This window comes from Schistocerca americana, chromosome 1 (genome assembly GCF_021461395.2).
Source record: "Schistocerca americana isolate TAMUIC-IGC-003095 chromosome 1, iqSchAmer2.1, whole genome shotgun sequence".
Taxonomy (NCBI): domain Eukaryota; kingdom Metazoa; phylum Arthropoda; class Insecta; order Orthoptera; family Acrididae; genus Schistocerca; species Schistocerca americana.
The window spans coordinates 1,148,067,037-1,148,093,570 of record NC_060119.1 but is presented as its reverse complement, the minus strand read 5'-3'; the positions used below and the strand labels follow the sequence as shown (position 1 = coordinate 1,148,093,570).

The 26,534-nt window shown below is 39.7% G+C and overlaps 1 protein-coding gene across 1 annotated transcript in view; it reads right to left on the bottom strand.

Annotated features, from left to right (window-relative positions):
• Nucleotides 1-25,063: 25,063 nt before the first annotated feature.
• Nucleotides 25,064-26,534, bottom strand: part of LOC124619338 (probable cytosolic Fe-S cluster assembly factor CPIJ010948) — a 62,605-nt gene continuing 61,134 nt past the window's right edge. Inside the window, exon 9 of the mRNA XM_047145657.1 lies at nucleotides 25,064-25,382. Within this exon, the coding sequence (XP_047001613.1) occupies nucleotides 25,141-25,382 (242 nt within the window). The 3' untranslated portion in view covers nucleotides 25,064-25,140. The remainder of the gene's footprint in view (nucleotides 25,383-26,534) is intronic.

The window sequence follows — 26,534 nt, the reverse complement described above, 5'->3', positions numbered from 1 at the left end:
CTCAATATGTGTTTAGCAACATGATGCTAAGCAGTTATGGCAAATACTTCTACTAATTGACATAACATTGAAAAGCAATCCTAGGTTAGATAGTTATACTTTTGTGTCCAACCATGACAAACAATATATCATTCACAACTGTATCAGTTGGACTGCTGATCTGAGAATATTGTTTGCAGAGTTTGTGCACTGTCAGGAAATTTACATCATCTAAACGTGTAGGTGATACACTATGTGATCAAAAGTATCCGGATGCCCACAAAAACATAGTTTTTTCATATTAGGTGAATTGTGCTGCCACCTACTGCCAGGTACTCCATATCAGCGACCTCATTAGTCATTAGACATCACGTGAGAGCAGAATGGGGTGCTCCAAGGAACTCACGGACTTTGAATGTGGTCAGGTGAGTGGGTGTCACTTCTGTCGTATGTCTGTATGCAAGATTTCCACACTCCTGAACATCCATAGATCCACTGTTTCAATGTGATAGTGAAGTGGAAATGTGAAGGGACATGTACAGGACAAAAGTGTACAGGCCGACCTCATCTGTTGACTGAGAGAGACTGCCAACAGTTGAAGAGGGTCGTAATGTGTAATCAGCAGATGTCTATCCAGACCACAACACAGGAATTCCAAACAGCATCAGGATCCACTGCAAGTACTATTACAGTTAGGCAGGAGGTGAGAAAACTTGGATTTCATAGTTGAGTGGCTGCTCATAAGCCACCCGTCACGTCAGTAAATGCCAAATGATGCCTTGCTTGGTGTAAGGAGCATAAACATTGGATGACTGAACTATGGAAAAACATTATGTGGAGTGATGAATCATGGTACACAATGTGGCGATCTGATGGCAGGGTGTGGGTTTGGCGAATGCCCGGTGAATGCCATCTGCCAGCTTGTGTAGTGCCAACAGTAAAATTCGGGGGCGGTGGTGTTATGGCGCGGTCATATCTTTCATGGTGGGGGCTTTCACCCCTTGTTGTTTTGCATGGTACTATCACAGCTCAGTCCTATATTGATGTTTTAAGCACCTTCTTGCTTCCCACTGTTGAAGACCAATTCGAGGATGGCGACTGCATCTTTCAACACAATCGAGCACCTGTTCATAATGCACGGGATGTGGTGGAGTGATTATACGGCAATAACATCCCTGTAATGGACAGAGTCCTGATCTGAATCCTATAGAACACCTTTGGGATGTTTTGGAATGCTGACTTCGTGCCAGACCTCACTGACTGACATCGATACCTCTCCTCAGTGCAGCACTCCATGAAGAATGGGTCGCCATTCCTCAAGAAACCTTCCAGCACCTGAGATGGTACTTCTGTCTTAGTTGAAGATCAGGATTCGGAAAAAATTCCCAAATCTGTGATCAGTACCCTCAGGACCTTAGAAACTTGGTTTCAGCTAAATGGGTTGAATCTAAACATATCTAAGACTCACGTGATGCACTTCAAAACCAAGCAGTCAAAATGTGAGCAGATTGAGATTGTTCACAACAACCAAGGTATAGAAGAAGTTGACTCAGTCAATTTCTTAGGTTGAAATGTAGATAAAAAATTTGAGCTGGCAGGGACACATTGAATACTTGGCAAAAAAAAACTGAGCAGCTTTGCATTTGCAACACAAATATTATCAACTGCAACTGACATGGATGCACGAAAAGTAGCATATACTAGCTACTTCAAATCCATTATTAGGTATGGTATTTTTTTTTGGGGTAAATTGACAAACATAGTGCAGATACTAAAAATACAGAAAAAAATCAGTTTCATAGAAATAGGTGCACTGATGGAACAGCATTAACAAAAACTTTGTGAGGCAAAGAGAACATAGGAACTGGTCAGACTGTGTGAGGTAGCAAATGACATTGTACAACTAATGGGAAGTATTCAGTGAAGTTCAAGACAAAGTGTTAACAGATAGTTACAGATTGTAACTCGACAGCAGCAACCTCTGAAAACTACAAAAGTATGCAGATCATTGACTCATTTGTTGTGAGCACCTACATGAGGACACATAGCTGATGTATACAAGCATGCATATGCATTATTTCAATCGTTATCAACACCACCTTGGATTTCTTTATTGGTGGTGTAAACAAGGAAAAATGTACGCACCTTTGGTAAAGAATGAACACTGGACTTTGAAAACATCTAACAATTGTCAAGTCAAATATTTCCAGTAAGAAAACAGAGAAACATCCGAATGAAAGAAAGAGTCATTGTCGACAAATATAAGTTATTCCCATTACAACATGAAATATAATGATGCAGTAGATGAAACATAAACCAGGGAGTTTTGTTGTACCATTATGTGTACCCCTTTCCGTGCACTTTTTACATGTCTTTTCTCAACAATACACTCTTGTTTTGTGCAGTGTGTGTTTCTTCACACAGTCTCTCTACAGCACCTCTGCAAATTTCTCTAGTGGACATAATACCCATATTAGTTTTACTGTATTGATACAAAGCCACTTGAAAAGTAATAGGCAGGAAAAAAAATATCCAACAGAAATCACATTTCAAATTTCGGTTAGCAATCAGTTTAACCTTTTACCTGAAGTGGGAGTAGACCTCAGCCAGTTTTTGAACTTAATGGGGTGCAGCAGACTCATAGGAATTACTTCAACGCAAGGTTTTTAAAAAAAGTCACAAAAGATTCTTGCTATTAGAGAGTAGTTATAGGAGAGGTGTAGACCGATTGCTACAGGAAAAGCTGGGCATGGAATACCAGGTCACAAGCATAATGAAAAATAGTGCCAAGCTTAGGCAGGTGACAAAGAATGCAGGTCCTTGTGCAGAGATACTAATCATGGCCTGCACGTGAATGGGGGGGGGGGGGAGGAGGAGGAGGAGGAAAGATTAGCTGAGCACCTTGCAGAAGGTGAACAAGTTACAGACAGAGGGTGTTGAAAGAAATGGCAGAGGGCAGAAAAATAAGATAGAAGTGTTTATTGTATGCCAAGAAGATGTCGGAAATTCTGAAGTGATAGATGTTCTGTGCCTCTCTGAACACCATGTAACCACAGGGATGAAGAAGTTAAATATCAGGGATTATAGGCTTGCATCATTTACATGTAGAATTAACATGGAAAAGAAGCTGCAACATATGTAAAAGTTGGACACAGGGTCAAACAATTGAAACAAATAACTTTTGTGTTGATCAGAAGCTATAACCATGTGCTTGTGAGTTGGTACCGCAGAGTACTTTTCTGACAGCTGTAATACTCTACATATCCCCTGTAGGAAATTTTCAGCTATTTATGAGGAATCTAGATGCATTATTGAGCTACCTGTCGGACAAGAAGAAACACTAGTTGTGAAGATTTCAGTGTAGATACCAGAAAAGGAACAGACAGGAAAATGAACTAGAATCATTGTTTAGGTGTTTCAATCTAATTTCAATAGTCAATTTTCCAACTCGTGTGCAGCAAAATAGTAGGAAATCGATTGATAATATTTCTATAGACAGTGCTCAGGCTGAAACAATTAATGTGTACCCAATAGCCATTGAACTAACTGATTGTGATGCAAAATTAATGGAAATAGACAGTATGGCACCTTACAACCCTGAGACAGGTTCACACAAAGCAGTGAATTTTATTGATGAGAACTGGATACAATGTTTTAAGAGTAAGCTAAAAGGAGTGCTATGGGATGAGTTACATATAGAAAGAGATGCTAATGTCAAATTCAATTTATTCTGTAGAAAACTTGTGTCAGTACCTGAATGCTGCTTTCCTAAAAAATTATATAAAAAAGTAGTAAGCTGTGGCTAACTAAAGGCCATTAAAATCGCATGTAAGAGGAAGAGAGAAATTATGTATAGGACAGACTGAGTCCAGATCTAACTTTAGTTGCATTTTACAAAAAAATATTATAATATTTTAAGAAGAGTTGTTAAAATGTCCAGAAGTATGGATACCCTGACAGAAATAAATGATGCAGAAGATTAAAACTAGATGGAGCATTGTCAAACAGGCGGCAGGACAGCCACCAAGTTACAAGATTCCATAACAGTTGAACTAAATGACAATGTTGTGATTGATAATTCACAATTGCAAGTACTTTTAACAATCACTTTCTAAGGGTAGCGTGAAATATGGTTTAGTTGAAGAAGCAAGAGAATTCATTAAAAATGTCATTCCACCAAACTTCAAGCAACTAGAAGTGGCACCAACATCCTTCGCTGAAATTAATATAATTCTAAAAAACAAAAGCGCATGTGGGGTTGATGGAATGTCAAACAGAATTCTGAAAAGCTGTCCCAACTTGATAAGTAATGTCCGTAGTAATATTTGTAATGTGTCCTAGGCACAGGGAATTTTTGCAGATAGGTTAAGTGTACAATTGTCAATCTTCTTCATCAGAAACAAGACAGACTTAAACAGTTATTGTCCAGTTTCCTACTGACATCTTTTTCCAAAATATTCTAAAAAGTAATGTACTCAAGAGTAGTTGTACACTTAAGTGGAAACAATGTACTTACCATACCACAGTTTGTATTCCAGAAGGGTTGCTTGACTGATAATACTATCTGTACATTCACTCATCAAATAGTACAAGCTCTAAATGATAATATATCACCAGTTGGTATTTTTTGTGATCTCTCCAAGGCTTTCAGTTGTGTAGACCATGATACTCCCTCAGGAAAACACAGATCTTATGGAATTGATGGCTTTATGAACTACTGGTTTGAATCATCCTTGACAAACAGAATGCAAAAGGTTCTGCTGAATAATTCAATATTGTAAAAGTAAAAAATATAAAAATATTAGTGACATTGAGAGGGGGGGGGGGGGGGGGGGGGCAGAGGTCTCAAAGAGAGTCCACACTGTGTTCAGTTTTGGGTCCACTCCTATTCACATTACGTAAGTGAATGAAATTGTCAGGGGCATTTGACTACTCCCTGGAGCATTGTGGGTTCATTTTATGGCTTGGGAGCCGGGACTGAAGTTGTGGGCAGCTGCAGAGAAACAAATGGTGAACATAAGCAGATCTTCATTAATCCATTAAACTTAGACAGTCATCTGAGTCTTTCCTCATCTCTGGTGCAGTTTAGTGTTGGCTCATAGAATTCCCACTTGCAGTGCCGGTGAGGCAGAGACAGTGTGCAGTGTATGCATGCTGCCTGTGTGGTGACATGCTTAGCTGGCTTTGCTGGCACACAGGAGCTGAGTCGATAGTTGCAGCCGAGCACTGGACACAAACCCGCTGCAGCACAGGGCAAGGCAGCAATGTTTTCTAACTGTGCTAGCGTTCCAGCAGCAGGTGATGGTGTTGCCTAGAGTCAGACTCTTGATCAATGGCCGTAGAGCAATGGCCTCGACGTGGAGCTATGTGGTCGTCTGTTCATGCCTTGGCCACGAGATGACAGCAGGTACATTGACAAGCAGTCTTGAGATAGAGAGCCTAGGTAGTCAGGTAGAGATCTCTGGTTCATGGCCTGGCAACACAGTTACAGTGTAAACTCCAAGGCTGCATCATTAAAACTCATGGTGACAAATGACACTTGGCAGACATCATGCATGGCTCTGCTGTGCTGATTGTAATCTACTCGATGAGGCTGGAGTTTAAATGCAGCTCTCCAGTGCTGACTGCTGCAGAAGAAGCCTCACTTCTGGGTTGCATCAAAATGTTTTGAAATGAGCCAGTGTTCTATGTGTGGGTATTGTCAGGCGGGAGGAGGCTGACATGGATGCAGGTGCATGGCGGGTGGTTGCAGCATTGGCAGATCACTGACAACTGCTGCTGGTGGCAACAGTGGCCTGTTTATGTCTCTGGACTGTGGCAGAGCTTTATTCTACATCTACATCTACATTTATACTCCGCAAGCCATTCAACGGTGTGTGGTGGAGGGCACTTCATGTGCCAGTCATTACCTCCCTTTTCTGTTCCAGTCGCGTATGGTTCGCGGGAAGAACAACTGTCTGAAAGCCTCCGTGCGCACTCGAATCTCTCTAATTATTTTCTAAGGACTCTCCCAATGAATCTCAACCTGGTACCCGCCTTACCAGCAATTAATTTTATATGATCATTCGACTTCAAATTGTTCCGCACGCATACTCCCAGATATTTTACAGAAGTAACTGCTACCAGTGTTTGTTCTGCTATCATATAATCATACAATAAAGGATCCTTCTTTCTATGTATTCGCAATACATTACATTTGTCTATGTTAAGGGTCAGTTGCCACTCCCTGCACCAAGTGCCTATCCGCTGCAGATCTTCCTGCATTTCGCTACAATTTTCTAATGCTGCAACTTGTCTGTATACTACAGCATCATCCGCGAAAAGCCGCATGGAACTTCCGACACTATCTACTAGGCCATTTATATATATTGTGAAAAGCAATGGTCCCATAACACTCCCCTGTGGCACGCCAGAGATTACTTTAACGTCTGTAGACGTCTCTCCATTGATAACAACATGCTGTGTTCTGTTTGCTAAAAACTCTTCAATCCAGCGACACAGCTGGTCTGATATTCCGTAGGCTCTTACTTTGTTTATCAGGCGACAGTGCGGAACTGTATCGAACGCCTTCCGGAAGTCAAGGAAAATAGCATCTACCTGGGAGCCTGTATCTAATATTTTCTGGGTCTCATGAACAAATAAAGCGAGTTGGGTCTCCCACGATCGCTGTTTCCGGAAACCATGTTGATTTATACAGAGTAGATTCTGGGTTTCCAAAAACAACATGGTACTCGAGCAAAAAATATGTTCTAAAATTCTACAACAGATCGATGTCAGAGATATAGGTCTATAGTTTTGTGCATCTGCTCGGCGACCCTTCTTGAAGACTGGGACTAACTGTGCTCTTTTCCAATCATTTGGAACCTTCCGTTCCTCTAGAGACTTGCGGTACACAGCTGTTAGAAGGGGGGCAAGTTCTTTTGCGTACTCTGTGTAGAATCAAATTGGTATCCTGTCAGGTCCAGTGGACTTTCCTCTGTTGAGTGATTCCAGTTGCTTTTCTATTCCTTGGACACTTATTTCAATGTCAGCCATTTTTTCGTTTGTGCGAGGATTTAGAGAAGGAACTGCAGTGCGGTCTTCCTCTGTGAACCAGTTTGGAAAAAGGTGTTTAGTATTTCAGCTTTACGCGTGTCATCCTCTGTTTCAGTGCCATCATCATCCCAGAGTGTCTGGATATGCTGTTTCGAGCCACTTACTCATTTAACGTAACACCAGAACTTCCTAGGATTTTCTGTCAAGTCGGTACATAGAATTTTACTTTCAAATTCACTGAACGCTTCACGCATAGCCCTCCTTACACTAACTTTGACATCGTTTAGCTTCTGTTTGTCTGAGAGGTTTTGGCTGCATTTAAACTTGGAGTGAAGCTCTCTTTGCTTTCGCAGTAGTTTCCTAACTTTGTTGTTGAACCACGGTGGGTTTTTCGCGTCCCTCACAGTTTTACTCGGCACGTACCTGTCTAAAATGCATTTTACGATTGCCTTGAACTTTTTCCATAAACACTCAACATTGTCAGTGTCGGAACAGAAATTTTCATTTTGATCTGTTAGGTAGTCTGAAGTCTGCCTTCTATTACTCTTGCTAAACAGATAAACCTTCCTCCCTTTTTTTATATTCCTATTAACTTCCATATTCAGGGATGCTGCAACGACCTTATGATCACTGATTCCCTGTTATGCACTTACAGAGTTGAAAAGTTCGGGTCTGTTTGTTATCAGTAGGTCCAAGATGTTATCTCCATGAGTCGGTTCTCTGTTAAATTGCTCGAGGTAATTTTCGGATAGTGCACTCAGTATAATGTCACTCGATGCTCTGTCCCTACCACCCGTCCTAAATATCTGTGTGTCCCAGTCTATATCTGGTAAATTGAAATCTCCACCTAAGACAATAACATACTGAGAAAATTTATGTGCAATGTATTCCAAATTTTCTCTCGGTTGTTCTGCCACTAATGCTGCTGAGTCCCACTCCAATCCATAGAATGCTAGTTTTGTTTCTCCGATGACGGAGAAACATGGGTATATGAGATCAGTAAGGAGGAGCAAATCCTACTGAAAAAGATAGATGATAGGAAGGCGCAGTATAAGTTAGTACACCAAATTGTGTATAGAATAAGAGATCTCATCTTTGTCAGATCCCACATTCAGTCAAAGAGGTCGGTAAAAGGAGCCAACTATTAACCTAGCTCGGTTGTTGAGTGTAACCTCCACCCATAATAATTCACAGGAACTATCCACTTCTACTTCACTACAGGATAAACTACTACTAACAGCGACAAACACGCCACCACCGGCTGCATGCAATCTATCCTTTCCAAACACTGTCTGTGCCTTTGTAAAAATTTCGGCAGAATTTATCTCTGGCTTCAGCCAGCTTTCTGTACCTGTAACGATTTCAGCTTCGGTGCTTTCTATCAGCGCTTAAAGTTCCGGTACTTTACCAATGCAGCTTCGACAGTTTACAATTACAATACCGATTGCTGCTTGGTCCCTGCATGTCCTGACTTTGCCCCGCACCCTTTGAGGCTGTTGCCCTTTCTGTACTTGCCTGAGGCCATCTAACCTAAAAAACCGCCCAGTCCACACCACACAACCCCGTGTAGCCGCTTGCTGCGTGTAGTGGACTCCTGACCTATCCGGCAGCACCCGAAACCCCACCACCCTACGGCGCAAGTCAAGGAATCTGCAGCCCACACGGTCGCAGAACCGTCTCAGCCCTCATCTTTTATCTACTTGATCCTCTGCTGCCTTCCTATTTCGTCTCTCAATGCTACCCATTCTTCTTCTACTATATTCCTTTCCCCTATTCTTGTCTGTTGTTCCCTAATGCCCACTATGAAACTCTCTACAACCTTTGGTTCTTTCAGTTTATCCAGGTCCCATCTCCTTAAATTCCTGTCTTTTTTCAGTTTCAATCCACAGCCCATAACCAGTAAATTGTGGTCAGATTCTACATCAAGCCCTGGAAAAGTCCTACAATTTAGATTTTGGTTCCAAAACATCAATACGAAACCTTCCAGTGCCTTCAGGCTTCTTCCACATATACAACCTTCTTTTATGATCCTTAAACCAAGTGTTAGCTGTGATTAATTTATTCCACCAGGTGGCTTCCTCTTTCATTCCTTTCCCATGGGCCATATTCACCTACTATTTTGCCTTCTATGCCTTTTCTTACTATCGAATCCCAGTCCCCCATGACTATTAAATTTTTGTCTCCCTTAACCATCTGAATAACTTTTTTTATCTCATCATACATTTCTTCAATCTCTTCATCATCTGTGGAGCTAGTTGGCATATAAACTTGTACTACTGTGGTGGGTGTGAGCTTTGTGTCTGTCTTGGCTACAAAAATGCATTCACAGTGTTGTTCGTAGTAGCTCATCTGTGTTGTTATTTTTGTATTCATTATTTAAACTACTCTTGCATTACCTCTATTTGATTTTGCACTTATAACCCTGCACTCAGCTGACCAGAAGTCCTGTTCCTCCTGCCACCGAAATTCACTAGCTTCCTCTATATCTAACTTTAATGTATCTGTTTTCCTTTTTAAATTTTCCAACCTACCTGCCTCATTACGGGATTTGACATTCCCCACTCCAATCCATAGAATGCTAGTTTTGTTTCTCCGATGACGGAGAAACATGGGTATATGAGATCAGTAAGGTGGAGCAAATCCTACTGAAAAAGATAGATGATAGGAAGGTGCAGTATAAGTTAGTACACCAAATTGTGTATAGAATAAGAGATCTCATCTTTGTCAGATCCCACATTCAGTCAAAGAGGAAATCATGTTTGCAAAGGTCCAATAAGGATGTGGAAAATTCAAATACCCTGGAACAGGAAAATGTGTGAAGAAGGAGAATTTTTGGTAGAGAACATATAGAAAATGCCTGTGAATGTTATACAACAAAAAAGAAGAGGAAGGAGATGGCGAAAGGCTCAACAATGATACAATCAACGATGATGTATGCCAGCAAGAAGACTGAGGTATTTACAATAACAGAACTGTCAGATATTCATGAACAGGGATTTACCCGGTATTTCATATTTTCTCTGTTAATATACTGTATATGTGTTGTACTAACAGCATTATACACTATTGTTTTATTGAAAAGTGGAGCTTCCTTTATTTTGGCATTTTGTGGGTGTACATTTTTAACTTTAGGAACTAGCATTGAAGGAGTGTTAACATCTTGCACATATTTAGCTTTCTTGTCATGGGTATAGACGCTAAGGTATGCTATTGTTTACTGTACATATTCATTTCATGACTGATGTCATGGAATGGAAATTCAGCACCACTGCAGTTCATTCCCATTCCACATGTAAGCTCGCTGCAGATGACAGGTGAGAGATGGGGGCTACGCATGTGTAGAGGAGCTGCATGCTTGTTCTGTTTACTTATCTTCAGCCTCGCTGCTGCTCACTATGCAACAATTTATGCCCATCACGCTCTAACAGTGTTCTCAGCAGTAGAAAAATGTCTAAATCAGCTGATAAGAGTCACCTGTCAGTGAATGCTCATGTTGCTTAAATTGCCGTGTGGCAAAGTAAAATGCCAAACAAGCATGTGTTTGAGCCTTGTTTCAGTAATATGACTTTCAACTCATATTAATTGTATTTCTTGATGTTTTTCAACTGTAAATACATTTTCTGGCTGTCTTACATTACTTACAAAAAAATAATTCTTCACCTATTTCTTTATGTTACGTTAACCAATATTCTTGAACTATTATTCTGCTATACATAATGATCACATGTTGTTTAGAAATAACCATTTTCGATTTTTTTGTCTCTGTGCCTACGAATATCGCAATGTGCAGTAAAACCCTTTGATTGGAAGTATTATATACGTGTGGTTTTTTTCTAGCTTCTGCACTGACACAACCACAGTAATTTATTTGAATTCACTTGAGTAATGATACACTGATGTACAGTTTTGGGGTAGTTTACCATGTTAGCTATCAATTGGTAACAAACTAGCTATCAGTTTAATAAATATATATGTTTTCTTGATTGCTTCTACTTACTGAGCTAAAGTTATACAAGGTGTCCCAGGAGGAATGGTCAATATTCAGGGATATGACAGAAATCATCATTCAAAGCAAAAAAGGTCAGTAAACGTGGGTTCTACAATGCATACCTTAAGAGCTATGAGCCCTTGTTAATCTTCGCTACTGTGAAACACATCTCTTCTACTGAATAAGTACCTGTAGTAGTGATGAAGAGTAGGCTGAAGTTCAAGACATTAGTCAGGAAGAATCAATACGCAAAGAAGTGGGATACGGAAGTACTAAGGAATGACGAGATACGTTTGAAGTTCTCTAACGCTATAGATACAGCAATAAGGAATAGTGCAGTAGGCAGTACAGTTGAAGAGGAATGGACATCTCTAAAAAGGGCCATCACAGAAGTTGGGAAGGAAAACATAGGTACAAAGAAGGTAGCTGCGAAAAAACCATGGGTAACAGAAGAAATACTTCAGAAGATTGATGAAAGGAGGAAGTACAAACATGTTCCGGGAAAATCAGGAATACAGAAATACAAGGAATGAAATAAATAGGAAGTGCAGGGAAGCTAAGACGAAATGGCTGCAGGAAAAATGTGAAGACATCGAAAAAGATATGATTGTTGGAAGGACAGACTCAGCATACAGGAAAGTCAAAACAACCTTTGGTGACATTAAAAGCAACGGTGGCAACATTAAGAGTGCAACTGGAATTCCACTGTTAAATGCAGAGGAGAGAGCAGATAGGTGGAAAGAATACATTGAAAGCCTCTATGAGGGTGAAGATTTGTCTGATGTGATAGAAGAAGAAATAGGAGCTGATTTAGAAGAGAGAGGGGATCCAGTATTAGAATCGGAATTTAAAAGAGCTTTGGAGGACTTACGGTCAAATAAGGCAGAAGGGATAGATAACATTCCATCAGAATTTCTAAAATCACTGGGGGAAGTGGCAACAAAATGACTATTCATGTTGGTGTGTAGAATATATGAGTCTGGAGATATACCATCTGACTTTCGGAAAAGCATCGTCCGCATAATTCCGAAGACGGCAAGAGCTGACAAGTGTGAGAATTATCGCACAATCAGCTTAACAGTTCATGCATCGAAGCTGCTTACAAGAATCATATACAGAAGAATGGAAAAGAAAATTGAGAATGCGCTAGGTGACGATCAGTTTGGCTTTAGGAAAAGTAAAGGGACGAGAGAGGCAATTCTGACGTTACGGCTCATAATGGAAGCAAGGCTAAAGAAAAATCAAGACACTTTCATAGGATTTGTCGACCTGGAAAATGCGTTCGACAATATAAAATGGTGCAAGCTGTTCGAGATTCTGAAAAAAGTAGGGGTAAACTATAGGGAGAGACGGGTCATATACAATATGTACAACAACCAAGAGGGAATAATAAGAGTGGACGATCAAGAACGAAGTGCTCATATTAAGAAGGGTGTAAGACAAGGCTGTAGCCTTTCGCCCCTACTCTTCAAGCTGTACATCGAGGAAGCAATGATGGAAATAAAAGAAAGGTTCAGGAGTGGAATTAAAATACAAGGTGAATGGATATCAATGATACGATTCACTGATGACGTTGCTATCCTGAGTGAAAGTGAAGAAGAATTAAATGATCTGCTGAACGGAATGAACAGTCTAATGAGTACACAGTATGCTTTGAGAGTAAATCGGAAAAAGATGAAGGTAATGAGAAGTAGTAGAAACGAGAACAGCGAAAAACTGAACATCAGGTTTGATGGTCACGAATTCAATGAAGTTAAGGAATTCTGGTACCTAGGCAGTAAAATATCCAATGACGGATGGAGCAAGGAGGATGTCAAAAGCAGACTCGCTATGGCAAAAAAGGCATTTCTGGCCAAGAGAAGTCTACTAATATCAAATACCGTCCTTAATTTGAGGAAGAAATTTCTGAGGATGTACGTCTGGGGTACAGCATTGTATGGTAGTGAAACATGGACTGTGGGAAAACTGGAACAGAAGAGAATCAAAGCATTTGAGATGTGGTGCTATAGACGAATGTTGAAAATTAGGTGGACTGATAAGGTAAGGAATGAGGAGGTTCTATGCAGAATCAGAGAGGAAAGGAATATGTGGAAAACACTGATAAGGAGAAGGGACAGGATGATAGGACATCTGCTAAGACATGAGGGAATGACTTCCACGGTACTAGAGGGAGCTGTAGGGGGCAAAAACTGTAGAGGAAGACAGAGATTGGAATACGTCAAGCAAATAATTGAGGACGTAGGTTGCAAGTGCTACTCTGAGATGAAGAGGTTAGCACAGGAAAGGAATTCATGGCGGGCCGCATCAAACCAGTCAGTAGACTGATGACCAAAAAAAAAAAAAGTTCTTGAAGTATGCATTTAAGATCCCTTACTGGACACCTCTCACAGTATGGGAAGCAAACAGCTTGCAGTAGGAGATTTATTCCACAGTATGGCCATGTGTGTGTGAATCGTGCTTGCATTGATGTGTGTGTGTGTGTTGTCTACTATAGAAAAAGGCCTTTTGGCAGAAAACTCAGATATTTAGCAGTCTTTTTGGTGTGCCTGTCTGCGACTCAGCATCTCCTCTATACAGTGAGTAGCAATCTATTTTTCAAAACATTGTCATTATACCATCGTGCATTTTACATTGTTTAAACTTTCCATACCATTAACCATGGGCTGGACAATTCTTGTCACACTGCAGGAGCACTAGGACTACTCGAAATACATGCTGCATGGTCACCTCATCAATAACTACCACTGGGATAGGATGAATTCCTCTTCCAGGTGCACTTGTGTTTTCGAATGTTATCATCATCATCTTTAAACCACTTAATGATATTGGGCCTCTCCTCAGACTTTGGGCTGATCATACTCTCTCAATGTAGCACAGTCATTCCTACCATTCACATAAAACTGTTTCACTAACAGCGCAAGGTCTCACTTCTCAAAAGCCAGACTATTCACTCATGTTGCACTTGTCAAATGACAGCATGGACGTCACAGCTAAATACAGTGTGCAGTAACAGATTTGCACCTGGTGGCCAAAATTGGAACTAATTTGTTTTCCGATATAAGTAAGTTCCATATTAACGCATTAGCATATCTACCAAGTTTCACTGCCACAGAGTACTTTTAGCCCACACTGGACTTTTATGAGTAGCTGTATTTTAATTACAACCATCTGATATATTCTTTGTCTACAGGTCACTTATATAAACATACACAGATTGTAAATTTTGGTCTAGGGTTGAGAGAGTGTGAAGTTCGCCTGATATTTTTATAGTATTATGGTAAGATGACTCAGGAGGGAGCCATCACTGGGTTGCTTGTTGGTGTGCGATTTTTTGATTTTTGGGGATCTTGTTGCTTGTTTAAAATTTTCTTTTGAGTTTCCAAAAAACATTTTGCTGTGGGTTTTTGAAAAACAAATCCTACTGGTGGGTGAAAGTAGTACTGCTGTCTGTGGTGTTACAATATAGTGATATTGTACTCCTTACTTATTGCTGGCTTCTGGAATTTTTGAAGCTGAGCACACTTTTTATCTGTTGGGGGCAATGTCTTGCTGCTAAACATCAACAATGGCTAAGTGCTACTGATCAAGTGCTGAGCATTTGCGCAGAGAGGGTCACTGTTTGGGTTACATACCGAGCAGCTGGATGAAGCCACATCACACGAAAAGAGTATGAAGACTTTGATGGAGGGTATAATTAAGTATTGAAAGTATTACTTTGGTTCATAGGATAAAAGTATGTTTGTGTAATTTTGTTTATTTGCAGAAAGGAGCAAGGAATTATTTAATGAAAGTTGTGGATGAAATGGCTCTGGATTTGTTAATTAGTAACTTTGTTATTGGAATTTATAGCTATACGAACAGATACAAAAGGCTTTTGTGATCAGTGATTACCATTAACTAACGAAGAAACATAATGCAGCAATAGTTATTTCAGTGTGAGTATGAAATGAGTTTAGCTGTTAATGCAAGAGTGAATGGGTTTACGCGTTGTTAGGGAAGTGCATTATGCGCTAAAGACATAATAAAATGAAGTAATATTAATCTGTACTGTTATTATTTTAAACTGACGTTTTACATTTCAAAATTAAAAAACTAACATTTACAAAGCATAAGAGTCAAGTGTTCATATCAAACATGTGGTCACATTATTTAGTAACGAAGCTTGTTCTCTCAGTAAAGCTACTACCAGGTGTAGATGTACAGTATGAAACCGGAATTTGGTTGTAATAATTATACTTCTGTTGTTTGAAACTGATAAACAATATTTTATTCAAAACAATCTCCATTGCTACTTATATATTTCTTCCACCTCTCTGGCAGGCTATGAATGCCATGCCAAAAATACAGTTCTTCTTTTGAAACAAACCAGTCAGTGAGCCATTTTCGTACATTTTCATACGAACTAAAGCATTGTTCAGTGAGAGCATCTCCCACTCATGCAAATAGATGATAATCGGATGGAGCCAAGTCTGGAGAATAAACTGCATGCCCTAGTATTTCCCAACTGAACGTCTCGATTGTTTCCCTGACCCGTTTTGCTGTGTGTGATGGGGCGTTATCGTGGAGCAATATGACTCTGTGTTGCCTTTTTCCACATTCTGGTCATTTTCCACGTAATGCTCAATTTAAATAGATCATTTGCTGTTGGTGGCGATCAGTGTTAATGGTTTCACCTGGTTTTAGCAGCTTAAAATAGATGACATCTTTCTGATCCCACCACACACAGAGCATTGTCTTCTTTCCAAAGTGATTTGGTCTTGCAGTGGATGTCGATGGTTTACCTGGATTCACCCATGATTTACGATGTTTAGGATTCTCAAAATATATCCATTTTTCATCACCTGTCACTATTCAATGGAGAAATGACTTTCTTTCGTACCTAGCGAGCAGCATTTCACAAGTGGTCTTTCAATTTGCTTTCTGTCTTTCACTCAGTTCATGTGAAACCCATTTTCCCACTTTCTGCACCTTCCCCATAGCTTGGAACCAAACAGAAACGGCTTTCTCCATCACATTAAATTGTTCCACAAGTTCCTGTTCAGTTTAAGTATCATCTTCATCCAATAAGGTGTGCAATTCATTGTCTTCGAACATTTCCGGTGGTCTCCCACACTTGTAGTTTCTCATGTCAACATCACCACTTTTGAATTTTTTTAACTACATGAAACGCTTTTGTTTTCCCAACATCATGTTCACCTAAAGTTTTGATAAGCATTGAATGTGATTCTGTAGCAGTTTTCTTCAAATGATAACAGAAAACCAAAGCTGTCCGCAAATCATAGTTCGTAGGCACAAAACTCAACACATTTATGGGTTTGGAACTGATTCCAATGTATGGAACGCGGGTTACTGCATGTTGACATTCGTCGTCAGCCATTACAGAAAGCAGATAGTGCTGCAGACACGGTCTCACGGGCCCTACACTGATGGCTAGCACCATCTATAGGGAAATTCCGGTTTCATACTTCTACACCTAATGAACCTGAGTTGGACAGCTGCAAAAATACAACAAACTACTGTGACAAGTGACACTGTTCATAATTTCTTTACGAAACAGTCTTTTTGAGATGCCATGACCAGTGTCATTTGAACTGTTCTGTCAGAAGAGTCAATTTGGAGTTGGAAATGCTGGTTAGGTCAGCTGCATGATCGCATATCGGTGTGTTTCCTGTTGATTCTGTCAGTAGATGGTATCATACCAGGCATGGCCTTCACCTCAACAGGAAAGGGAAAAGTAAACTGGTTGGGCTATTAGCAGAAAATTTAAGAGGGGGGGGGGGGACACTGTTAAGAGTGGTAAAATGCCAGTGTTACTGGTGTCAGAGGAACACCTAGGAAAGACACAAAGAAGTAAAGTTTTAAGAGTGATCAGGACTGAAGCAGACCTTCATTTTGAGAAAGAAATTAAGCAACCTAATTCTGGAATACTGCATCAGCACAACTGCTGTTGGTCATAAATTTTCAGTAATCAGCAGAAATTTTACTTCCTCCCAATTTTATCTCAGTCAGTGTGAAATGCCGGCAATGTTTATTACAACAAAATATTTGAGGACCAAGTACTAAATTCAATGGACAACTTATCTGCATTGACAAACCCAGTTGACATACTCTGCCTCTCTGAACATCATGTGGCTACTGGGATAGGCATGTTACATGTTAAGGTTTTAAGTTAGCATCTCACTTTTCTAGTCCAGAAATAGAGAAAGGAGGAATTGCCACACTCATCAGGAATTGTCTTAATTTAAGAACACAGACATTCATAAATTCTGTCTAGTGCTGCACACAGAAGCATGTTCAACAGAAGCAGGTTTCCGTAATTAATTGTTCATAATTATAAATGTATACTGAGCACTTGCAGATAATTTTTATCTGTTCTGAAGCTCTACTGGCCTACTCAGCAGCAAAAAACAAAGAAATACTGGTTGCTGGTGATTTTAATGTAGATTTACCTAAAAAATCTACCAGTAAGATTAATTACCACCAGTAACACTATTATTCAACTTAATTCATACTGTAAGCTTCACAGCTAGAGCAGCTAATTGCTCACAAACAGCCACTGATTAAATGTTTATAGAAAGATCTAATGAACAAAATTACATTGCAAAAGCAATAGTCAATAACCTCTCAAACATGACACACAGTTCCTTTTTTTAATGTTAATACTGAACAGTATATAAAACCTACTAAATCTGAGTTAAATAGAGTATGCAGATATTAAGACAAAAACTAATTATTTTTGGACACTCCTCAAAGAAGTGAACTGGAGTGATGTGTGCAGTGCTCATGGCATGAATTAAAAATGCAACAGTTTTACTAATAAAGTACTTACCTTAATTGAATACTGTTTTCCCCAAAACTAGCCCAGGTTAGATCAAAGTTTATAAACAGGAGATGAATTACCCAAGGGGTGAAGCTATTTTGTAAAACAAAAAGGAAACTGTATCTGTCAATCAGAAACAGCTCTGATGCTGATGGTGTAACTAATTACAAGATGTACTGCAAAATATTAAAAATAGTAATACAAACATCAAAACAAATGCTTTATGAGGAAACTGTTTGGTGACTGGTATCCCCTTTCTATAAAACAACTGCATGCATGTATTAATAGGGTTCTTTATTTATCAGAACAGAAAGCTATTTAATTTAAGATAATTGTTATGGTACAAGCTCTTCCCTAATAGTCCATGTTAGCCTCACTTCTGGTGAAGTACAAGTCCTGCTATGCACACTAGACTGGTCACTATGAGCTGCCTGAGACCGAGACTCTTATTGCGGCAGCGACTTCCACTGGGCTGCGACCGGTGACTCGACTCGGTGACTCACTGGATGACTGGATGCGTCCTCCGGCCCTTGGTGGTGATCTAAATACTGTCTGCTGAGAGGGCATTGGCAGTATGTGTCTTCTGAGTTTGTCTTTGGCCTTGCTCCTAATAGGCTCGCATGCTCCAGTGCTTACTATCGATCTTCTCACAATCTCTTTGCCACCTGGTGTGCTTACGCCAGCACAGATTAAGCTATCAGGCACCATGCAACATGGAACTTATTACATGTGGTGTCCCACAATGTTCCATCTTATGGCCCTTAATTTTTCTTGTGTATATCAATGACCTTTTATCAGTAACATTACCAGATACCAAATTTATTTTGTTTGCATGTGACAGTAACATTGCAACACATAGCAAATCAAGTATAGTATTAGAAAGATCAGTTAATCAAATTTTCATGCACATTATTAAATGGTCCCTTGCAAATTATTTGTCACTAAACTCTGAAAAATACCCTATATGCAGTTTAGAATTTTGAGGGACTTCCTGCCAATATATGCCTAAAATATGAAACGAGCAGATAGAAGTTGAAAGTATAAAATTCTTGGGATTACAGCTTAATAATATATTCAAGTGGGAGGAGCATACTGCAGAACTACTGAAGAGCCTAAACAAATCTCTATTTGCCACGCGAATGTTGTCAGATATAGCTGATATAAAAACAAAAAAAGCTTACTTTCATTCCATAATGTCACAAGGGTTTAGTGGTTATTTTTGGGGGTAATTCGTCAAGCCAAGCTTAAGCTTTCAAAGTCCAAAAATGTGAAACAGGAATTATGTTTGGAGTGCTGCAAAGGCCTGTTTAGAGTTACTGGTTCCCAATATGTCTCTTCAAAAAATTCTGGAACATTCGTAACTTTGCGCCAATGATGTGTTGGAGCGAAATATGGTTGGCATCCCGGCACATGCCTGTGTTTAATGTATAACTGCCAGACGTTTCACTATTGTATGTCTGTTAGTTATTGTTCAGTGCTGTATTGAGTGCAACATTGTGTTGCACAGTTTGCGAATTTCAAGGTGGTGAGTTATAGGAGCAATGCATCTGCATCAAATTTTGTGTGAAACTCAAGAAAACCTTTACAGGGACACAGCAAATGATGCATAAAGCCTACAGTGATGAGTGCTTGAGCCATACTTGGCATAACAAATGGTTCACATGGTTTAAAAATAGATGGACAGAAGTTAAAGATGACACTCGTTCAGTATGCCCTTCAACGTCTACCGATGACCATTACATTAGGAACGTCAATGAAACTGTTAATGCCAACTGAAGATTGACAGTCCAAGAGATTGCAGAAGAATACAACATTTTAGTTGGATCATGTCATTACCTCGCAATCTGTGAAGAGCATTTGGATCGTGCAAATGAGAATCAGATGTTCCTTAAGAGAATCATAACTAGTGATGAGACGTGGGTCGATGGTTATGATGTTGAGACCAAGGTTCAATCTTCACAATGGGTCGGGAAAGTTTCTTCATGGCCAAAAAAAGCTCATCATGTCAGGTCAAATGTCAAAGCCATGCTGATAGTTTTCTTTGACTTTGAAGGATTAGTTCATCATGAATTCATGCAACATGAACAAAATCTTAATCGATGGTACTATTTGGACATGTTGCAACACCTGCGAGAAAATGTAAGAAGCAAACGGCTTAACATGTGGTGAAGCAATTCAAGGATGTTGCTTCACGATAACGCACCTGCACATTCATTCTTGTTGGTGCTTGGCTATTGGACAAACAACGAAATCACTGTGCTGCCTCATCCTCTGTACTCTCCAGACCTGGCGCCCGCAGACTATTTTTTATTTCCAAAATTGAAAACCCCATTGAAAGGACAAAGATTTGCAATGATAGACGAGGTAAAAGAAACTTTGCATGATCCAGCAAGACACGTACTGAGACTGCTTCTGGAAGTGTAAACAGCATTAGGAGCAGCGTATCAGTTGTAGAGGAGAGTATTTTGTAGGAGACCATGCACAATAAGTAAAAGGTAAGCGTAGAAAAATTTTGTGGACAAAGTTGCAGAATTTTTTGAACAGGCCTCGTATATTCATTCTTTGATGAAATTTGTCTTTAAAAATATAGCTCTTTTTCACAGCAACAGCTCATTCATGCAATCAGGGTACTATATACAATTTGACTTGCATAAAAATTCAGTGCACTAATGCAATCATTGTAAATAAATCTCTTTTATGTATAATTTATTGGCATTTTGGATTAAAAATGAGTGTTGTAACATGGTTTTTCTATTTGATTATGCATGGCTACAATAGCCCAAGAATTATCATATGCACTTCAATGTACTGAACATTTGCACGATTTGTGACAAGTTTGTTGTTACTTTTTAAATGAAAATACATTAAACTTTTTTTTTTTTACTTATTCCTTGCCTAAGAGTATAATTTCACTTGGGCTCTTTGAAAGGTACATAAGCATATTTGTTTTTATTTTTAAATATTTATTGTGATTTCTGGTTCCCTGACATGTTCTGCATCCTGGAGGATCACAGTCCACACTTAGACCTACTTTAATATATGGCAATAAAAAGTAGTTATGTCCTACTGTTGAATATGGCCAAGCAAAACTACAGATTTTCAAGGCAATAACACAGCATAAAGTTGTTGCTGCTAATCAGTAAGGATAATTCATCTACATGATTACTCTGCTATTCACAATAAAGTGCCTGGCAGACGGTTCAATGAACCACCTTCAAGCTCTCTCTCTTTGCCGTTCCACTCTCTAGCAGGGTGCGGAAAAAACGAGCACTTAAATTTTTCTGTGCAAGACCTGATTTCTCTTATTTTATCGTGATGATCATTTCTCCCTATGTAGTTGGGTGCCAACAGAATGTTTTTGCAGTCAGAGAAGAAAACTGGTGATTGCAATTTCATGAGAAGATCCCATCGCAATGAAAAACACCTTTGTTTTAATGAACGCCACTTCAATTCATGTATCATGTCTGTGGCACGATCTCCCCTATTTCGCAATAATACAAAATGAGCTGCCCTTCTTTGTACTTTTTCGACGTCATCCCTCAGTCCCACCTGATGCGGATCCCACACCGCACAGCAATACTCCAGAATATGGCGAACAAGCATGGTGTAAGCAGTCTCTTTAGTAGACCTATTGCACCTTCTAAGTGTTCTGCCAATGAATCGCAGTCTTTAGTTTGCTCTACCCAAAAACATTATCTTTGTGTTCATTCCAATTTAGGTTATTTGTAATTGTAATCCCTATGTTGATATTGTTGTGGTCTTCAGCCCAGAGACTGGTTTGATGCAGCTCTCCATGCTACTCTATCCTGTGCAAGCTTCTTCACCACCTGGTACCTACTGCAACCTACATCCTTCTGAATCTGCTTAGTGTATTCATCTCTTGGTCTCCCTCTACGATTTTTACCCTCCACGCTGCCCTCCAATACTAAATTGGTGATCCCTTGATGCCTCAGAACATGTCCTACCAACCGATCCCTTCTAGTCAAGTTGTGCCATGAATTTCTCTTCTTCTCAATTCTATTCAATACCTCCTCATTAGTTATTTGATCTACCCATCTAATCTTCAGCATTCTTCTGTAGCACCACACTTCGAAAGCTTCTATTCTCTTCTTGTCTAAACTATTTATCGTCCATGTTTCACTTCTATACATGGCTACACTCCATACAAATACTTTCAGAAACGACTTCCTTACACTTAAATCTATACTTGATGTTAACAAATTTCTCTTCTTCAGAAACGCTTTCCTTACCATTGCCAGTCTATATTTTATATCCTCTCTACTTCGACCATCATCAGTTATTTTGCTCCCCAAATAGCAAAACTCATTTACTACTTTAAGTGTCTCATTTTCTAATCTAATTCCCTCAGCATCACCCGACTTAATTCGACTACATTCCATTATCCTCGTTTTGCTTTTGTTGATGTTCATCTTATATCCTCCTTTCAAGACCCTATCCATTCCGTTCAACTGCTCCTCCAAGTCCTTTGCTGTCTCTCACAGAATTACAATGTCATTGGCGAACCTCAAAGATTTTATTTCTTCTCCATGGATTTTAACACCTACTCCGAATTTTTCTTTTGTTTCCTTCACTGCTTGCTCAATATACAGATTGAATAACATCGGGGAGAGACTAAAACCCTGTCTCACTCCCTTCCCCGCCACTGCTTCCCTTTCATGCCCCTCGACTCTTATAACTGCCATCTGCTTTCTGTACAAATTTTAAATAGCCTTTCACTCCCTGTACTTTACCCCTGCCACCTTCAGAATTTGAAATAGAGTATTCCAGTCAACATTGTCAAAAGCTTTCTCTAAGTCTACAAATGCTAGAAACGTAGGTTTGCCCTTCCTTAATCTAGCTTCTAAGATAAGTCGCAGGGTCAGTATTGCCTCACGTGTTCCAACATTTCTACGGAATCCAAACTGATCTTCCCCGAGGTCAGCTTCTACTAGGTTTTCCATTCGTCTGTAAAGAATTCGCGTTAGTATTTTGCAGCTGTGACTTATTAAACTGATAGTTCGGTAATTTTCACATCTGTCAACACCTCTTTTCTTTGGGATTGGAATTATTATATTCTTCTTGAAGTCTGAGGGTATTTCGCCTGTTTCATACGTCTTGCTCACCAGATGGTAGAGTTTTGTCAGGACTGGCTCTCCCAAGGCCGTCAGTAATTCCAATGGAATGTTGTCTACTCCGGGGGCCTTGTTTTGACTCAGGTCTTTCAGTGCTCTGTCAAACTCTTCACGCAGTATTGTATCTCCCATTTCATCTTCATCTACATCCTCTTCCATTTCCATAATATTGTCCTCAAGTACATCGCCCTTGTATAGACCCTCTATATACTCCTTCCACCTTTCTGCTTTCCCTTCTTTGCTTAGAACTGGGTTTCCATCTGAGCTCTTGATATTGATACAAGTGGTTCTCTTTTCTCCAAAGGTCTCTTTAATTTTCCTGTAGACAGTATCTATCGTACCCCTAGTGAGATAAGCCTCTACATCCTTACATTTGTCCTCTAGCCATCCCTGCTTAGCCATTTTGCACTTCCTGTCGATCTCATTTTTGAGACATTTGTATTCCTTTTTGCCTGCTTCATTTACTGCATTTTTATATTTTCTCCTTTCATCAATTAAATTCAATATTTCTTCTGTTACCCAAGGATTTCTACTAGCCCTCGTCTTTTTACCTACTTGATCGTCTGCTGCCTTCACTACTTCATCCCTCAAAGCTACCCATTCTTCTTCTACTGTATTTCTTTCCCCAATTCCTGTCAATTGTTCCCTTATGCTCTCCCTGAAACTCTGTAAAACCTCTGGTTCTTTCAGTTTATCCAGGTCCCATCTCCTTAAATTCCCACCTTTTTGCAGTTTCTTCAGTTTTAATCTACAGGTCATAATCAACAGATTGTGGTCAGAGTCCACATCTGCCCCTGGAAATGTCTTACAATTTAAAACCTGGTTCCTAAATCTCTGTCTTACCATTATATAATCTATCTGAAAACTGTCAGTTTCTCCAGGCTTCTTCCATGTAATCAGCCTTCTTTTATAACTCTTGAACCAAGTGTTAGCTATGATTAAGTTGTGCTCTGTGCAAAATTCTACCAGGCGGCTTCCTCTTTTATTTCTTAGCCCCAATCCATATTCACCTACTACGTTTCCTTCTCTCCCTTTTCCTACTACCGAATTCCAGTCACCCATGACTATTAAATTTTCGTCACCCTTCACTATCTGAATAATTTCTTTTATTTCATCATACATTTCTTCAATTTCTTCGTCATCTGCATAGCTAGTTGGCACATAAACTTGTACTACTGTAGTAGGTGTGGGCTTCGTATCTATCTTGGCCACAATAATGGGTTCACTATGCTGTTTGTAGTAGCTTACCCGCATTCCTATTTTCCTATTCATTATTATTTTATGTTTATAACCCTGTAAGAAGTCTTGTTCCTCTTGCCACTGAACTTCACTAATTCCCACTATATCTAACTTTAACCTATCCATTTCCCTTTTTAAATTTTCTAACGTACCTGCCAGATTAAGGGATCTGACATTCCACACTCCGATCCGTAGAACACCAGTTTTCTTTCTCCTGATAATGACATCCTTTTGAGTAGTCCCCGTCCGGAGATCTGAATGGGGGACTATTTTACCTCCGGAATATTTTACCCAAGAGGACGCCATCATCATTTAATCTTATGTAGTTGAATTTACAGACTTAAGATCTACGTGACTTATTGCATAATCGAAATTTAACAGATTTGTTTTAGTACTCATGTGAATAACTCCACACTTTTCTTTAGTCAGGGTCAACTGCCACTTTTCGCACCATACAGATATCTTATCTAAATTATTTCGCATTTCGTTTTGGTCATCTGATGACATGTACAAGAATTTGCCTTCACTAAATCTGATATTACTGCCTCAAATGATGAGCTCTGGCATGTCCTCTGTTATGTTGGAGTAATCGTTATGGTTTTTCAATGTACTGTGTAATCCTTCTAGGAAAGGGTCCACTTACTTCTTATTTCCTCAACTGTATATTGAAACAATGCTTCGTGAAAATCTGATCACTAATAATGCTTGGATTTTGTAATGTAATGAAAATAGCTTATAATGTTCGCCCATCATCATATGCATAGTACTGGAACAAACTCAACCATGAGAGCTGCTTCAAATAGTTTCCAGTTGCATGTCACAAACAACATCGATCAGAGTCAACAGGATCTTATAATAAATAAAATGGGAAAAAGTTACAGTACTCTGTATTTACAAATAAATACAAACATGTTTACATAAAAGGTATAAAGTATTGTAAGGAACAGTCACCATTTAATATTAAGTGGGGTAATAGTCTTTTCAACAGGATGGAAAGTAGTGTGCAACAGCGACTGACATCTACTGCTTCCTTTTCCACCGAGCCAGGACTCATACAGTGACAGAGCAGCAGTATTTTCATTAGGAAGTTGCCAAGGCAGACTGTGGTAGGCAGCCTCCAAACGCGAGGTCAGGTCTCGTACACTCTGTCCGTCAGCAGGGCGCACCTGGGCTCCGCCGTTCAAACAACCTTTTAAATGGTAAATTAACAGTAATGTTGAAATATTAAAGCAATTTCAAATAAACACTACAAGTGAGTGGAAGGGGAAGAGACATTAAATAGCAGAGGGGTGGGGGTTAATTACATGTTAACATGCATAAAACCCGTTAAAGGCGGAAGGCAGAAATATATCTTTATATGGTCATGAAAGTTCTGGTAGAATGTAAACAAATTGGGAATAAAGGAAACAACTCACCAAATTGTGAAAGCACCGAGTCATCAACAGGTGTGTGTGTGTGTGGTGTGTGTGTGTGTGTGTGTTCCGTTCAGTACTGATCCATGAAATATCTACACATACAGTTATGAGCTTAGACAAAACCACTGGAACTCGACCAGAACCAGGGATATGAACAAATATTGTTTTATTACTAACAAGTAGTAACAAATAAAAATTTCTGTATTTAATATGAAAATAGATACAAATAGCTGATAACTGATTTTTCAGGGGAGGTAACTAGGAAGGAAGAGATGTAAAGATGTAAAGGTGTAAAGGATGTGTCAGAAAGGGAGAAAAGTCACTCAAGCACCGGTATGAAGAGAGACATTTCTGTTAGGGTGGATGGGAAATCAAACAAGGGGGAGGACTGAAGCTGTGGTAAGCTAATAAAAGAATGACACAGAGATGCCAAATGCAGGTGTTAAAACTTTGATACCAGCATTGGCAACACACGCTGCTGTATCGAGGCCTTGTGGATGCTCAGCCAGCAACCCACACCACAGAGGGGTTATGCAGGCACAGAACTCACAGGGGGCAGCTGTTCAGGCCGTGCTCTGTCCAGTCACCAGGTAGCAACCTAAGCAACACCAGAGGTCACTGGTCCTGCAGACCTTTTCTCCTCCGTGGACCACACAACCGAAAATAGTACATGCAGTATCCTGGGAACCGAGCATTATTTAGGTCAACGTCTGGGCTATGCTCCGGCAGTATACTTATTGCCACCTTGCTTCCAGCATGACGGAACCAGACAATGTCTCTCCTAGGCATTGTTACTGCGCCAGCACATGCAGTGCACCCAAAGATTCCTGCCTGAGAGGCTGCCAACCATATTCATATCGCCTCTGCAAATCTCCAACTGCCTCTCCCATTTCCAACTCCATTGTGAAGGGCTTCTGGAAGGTGCC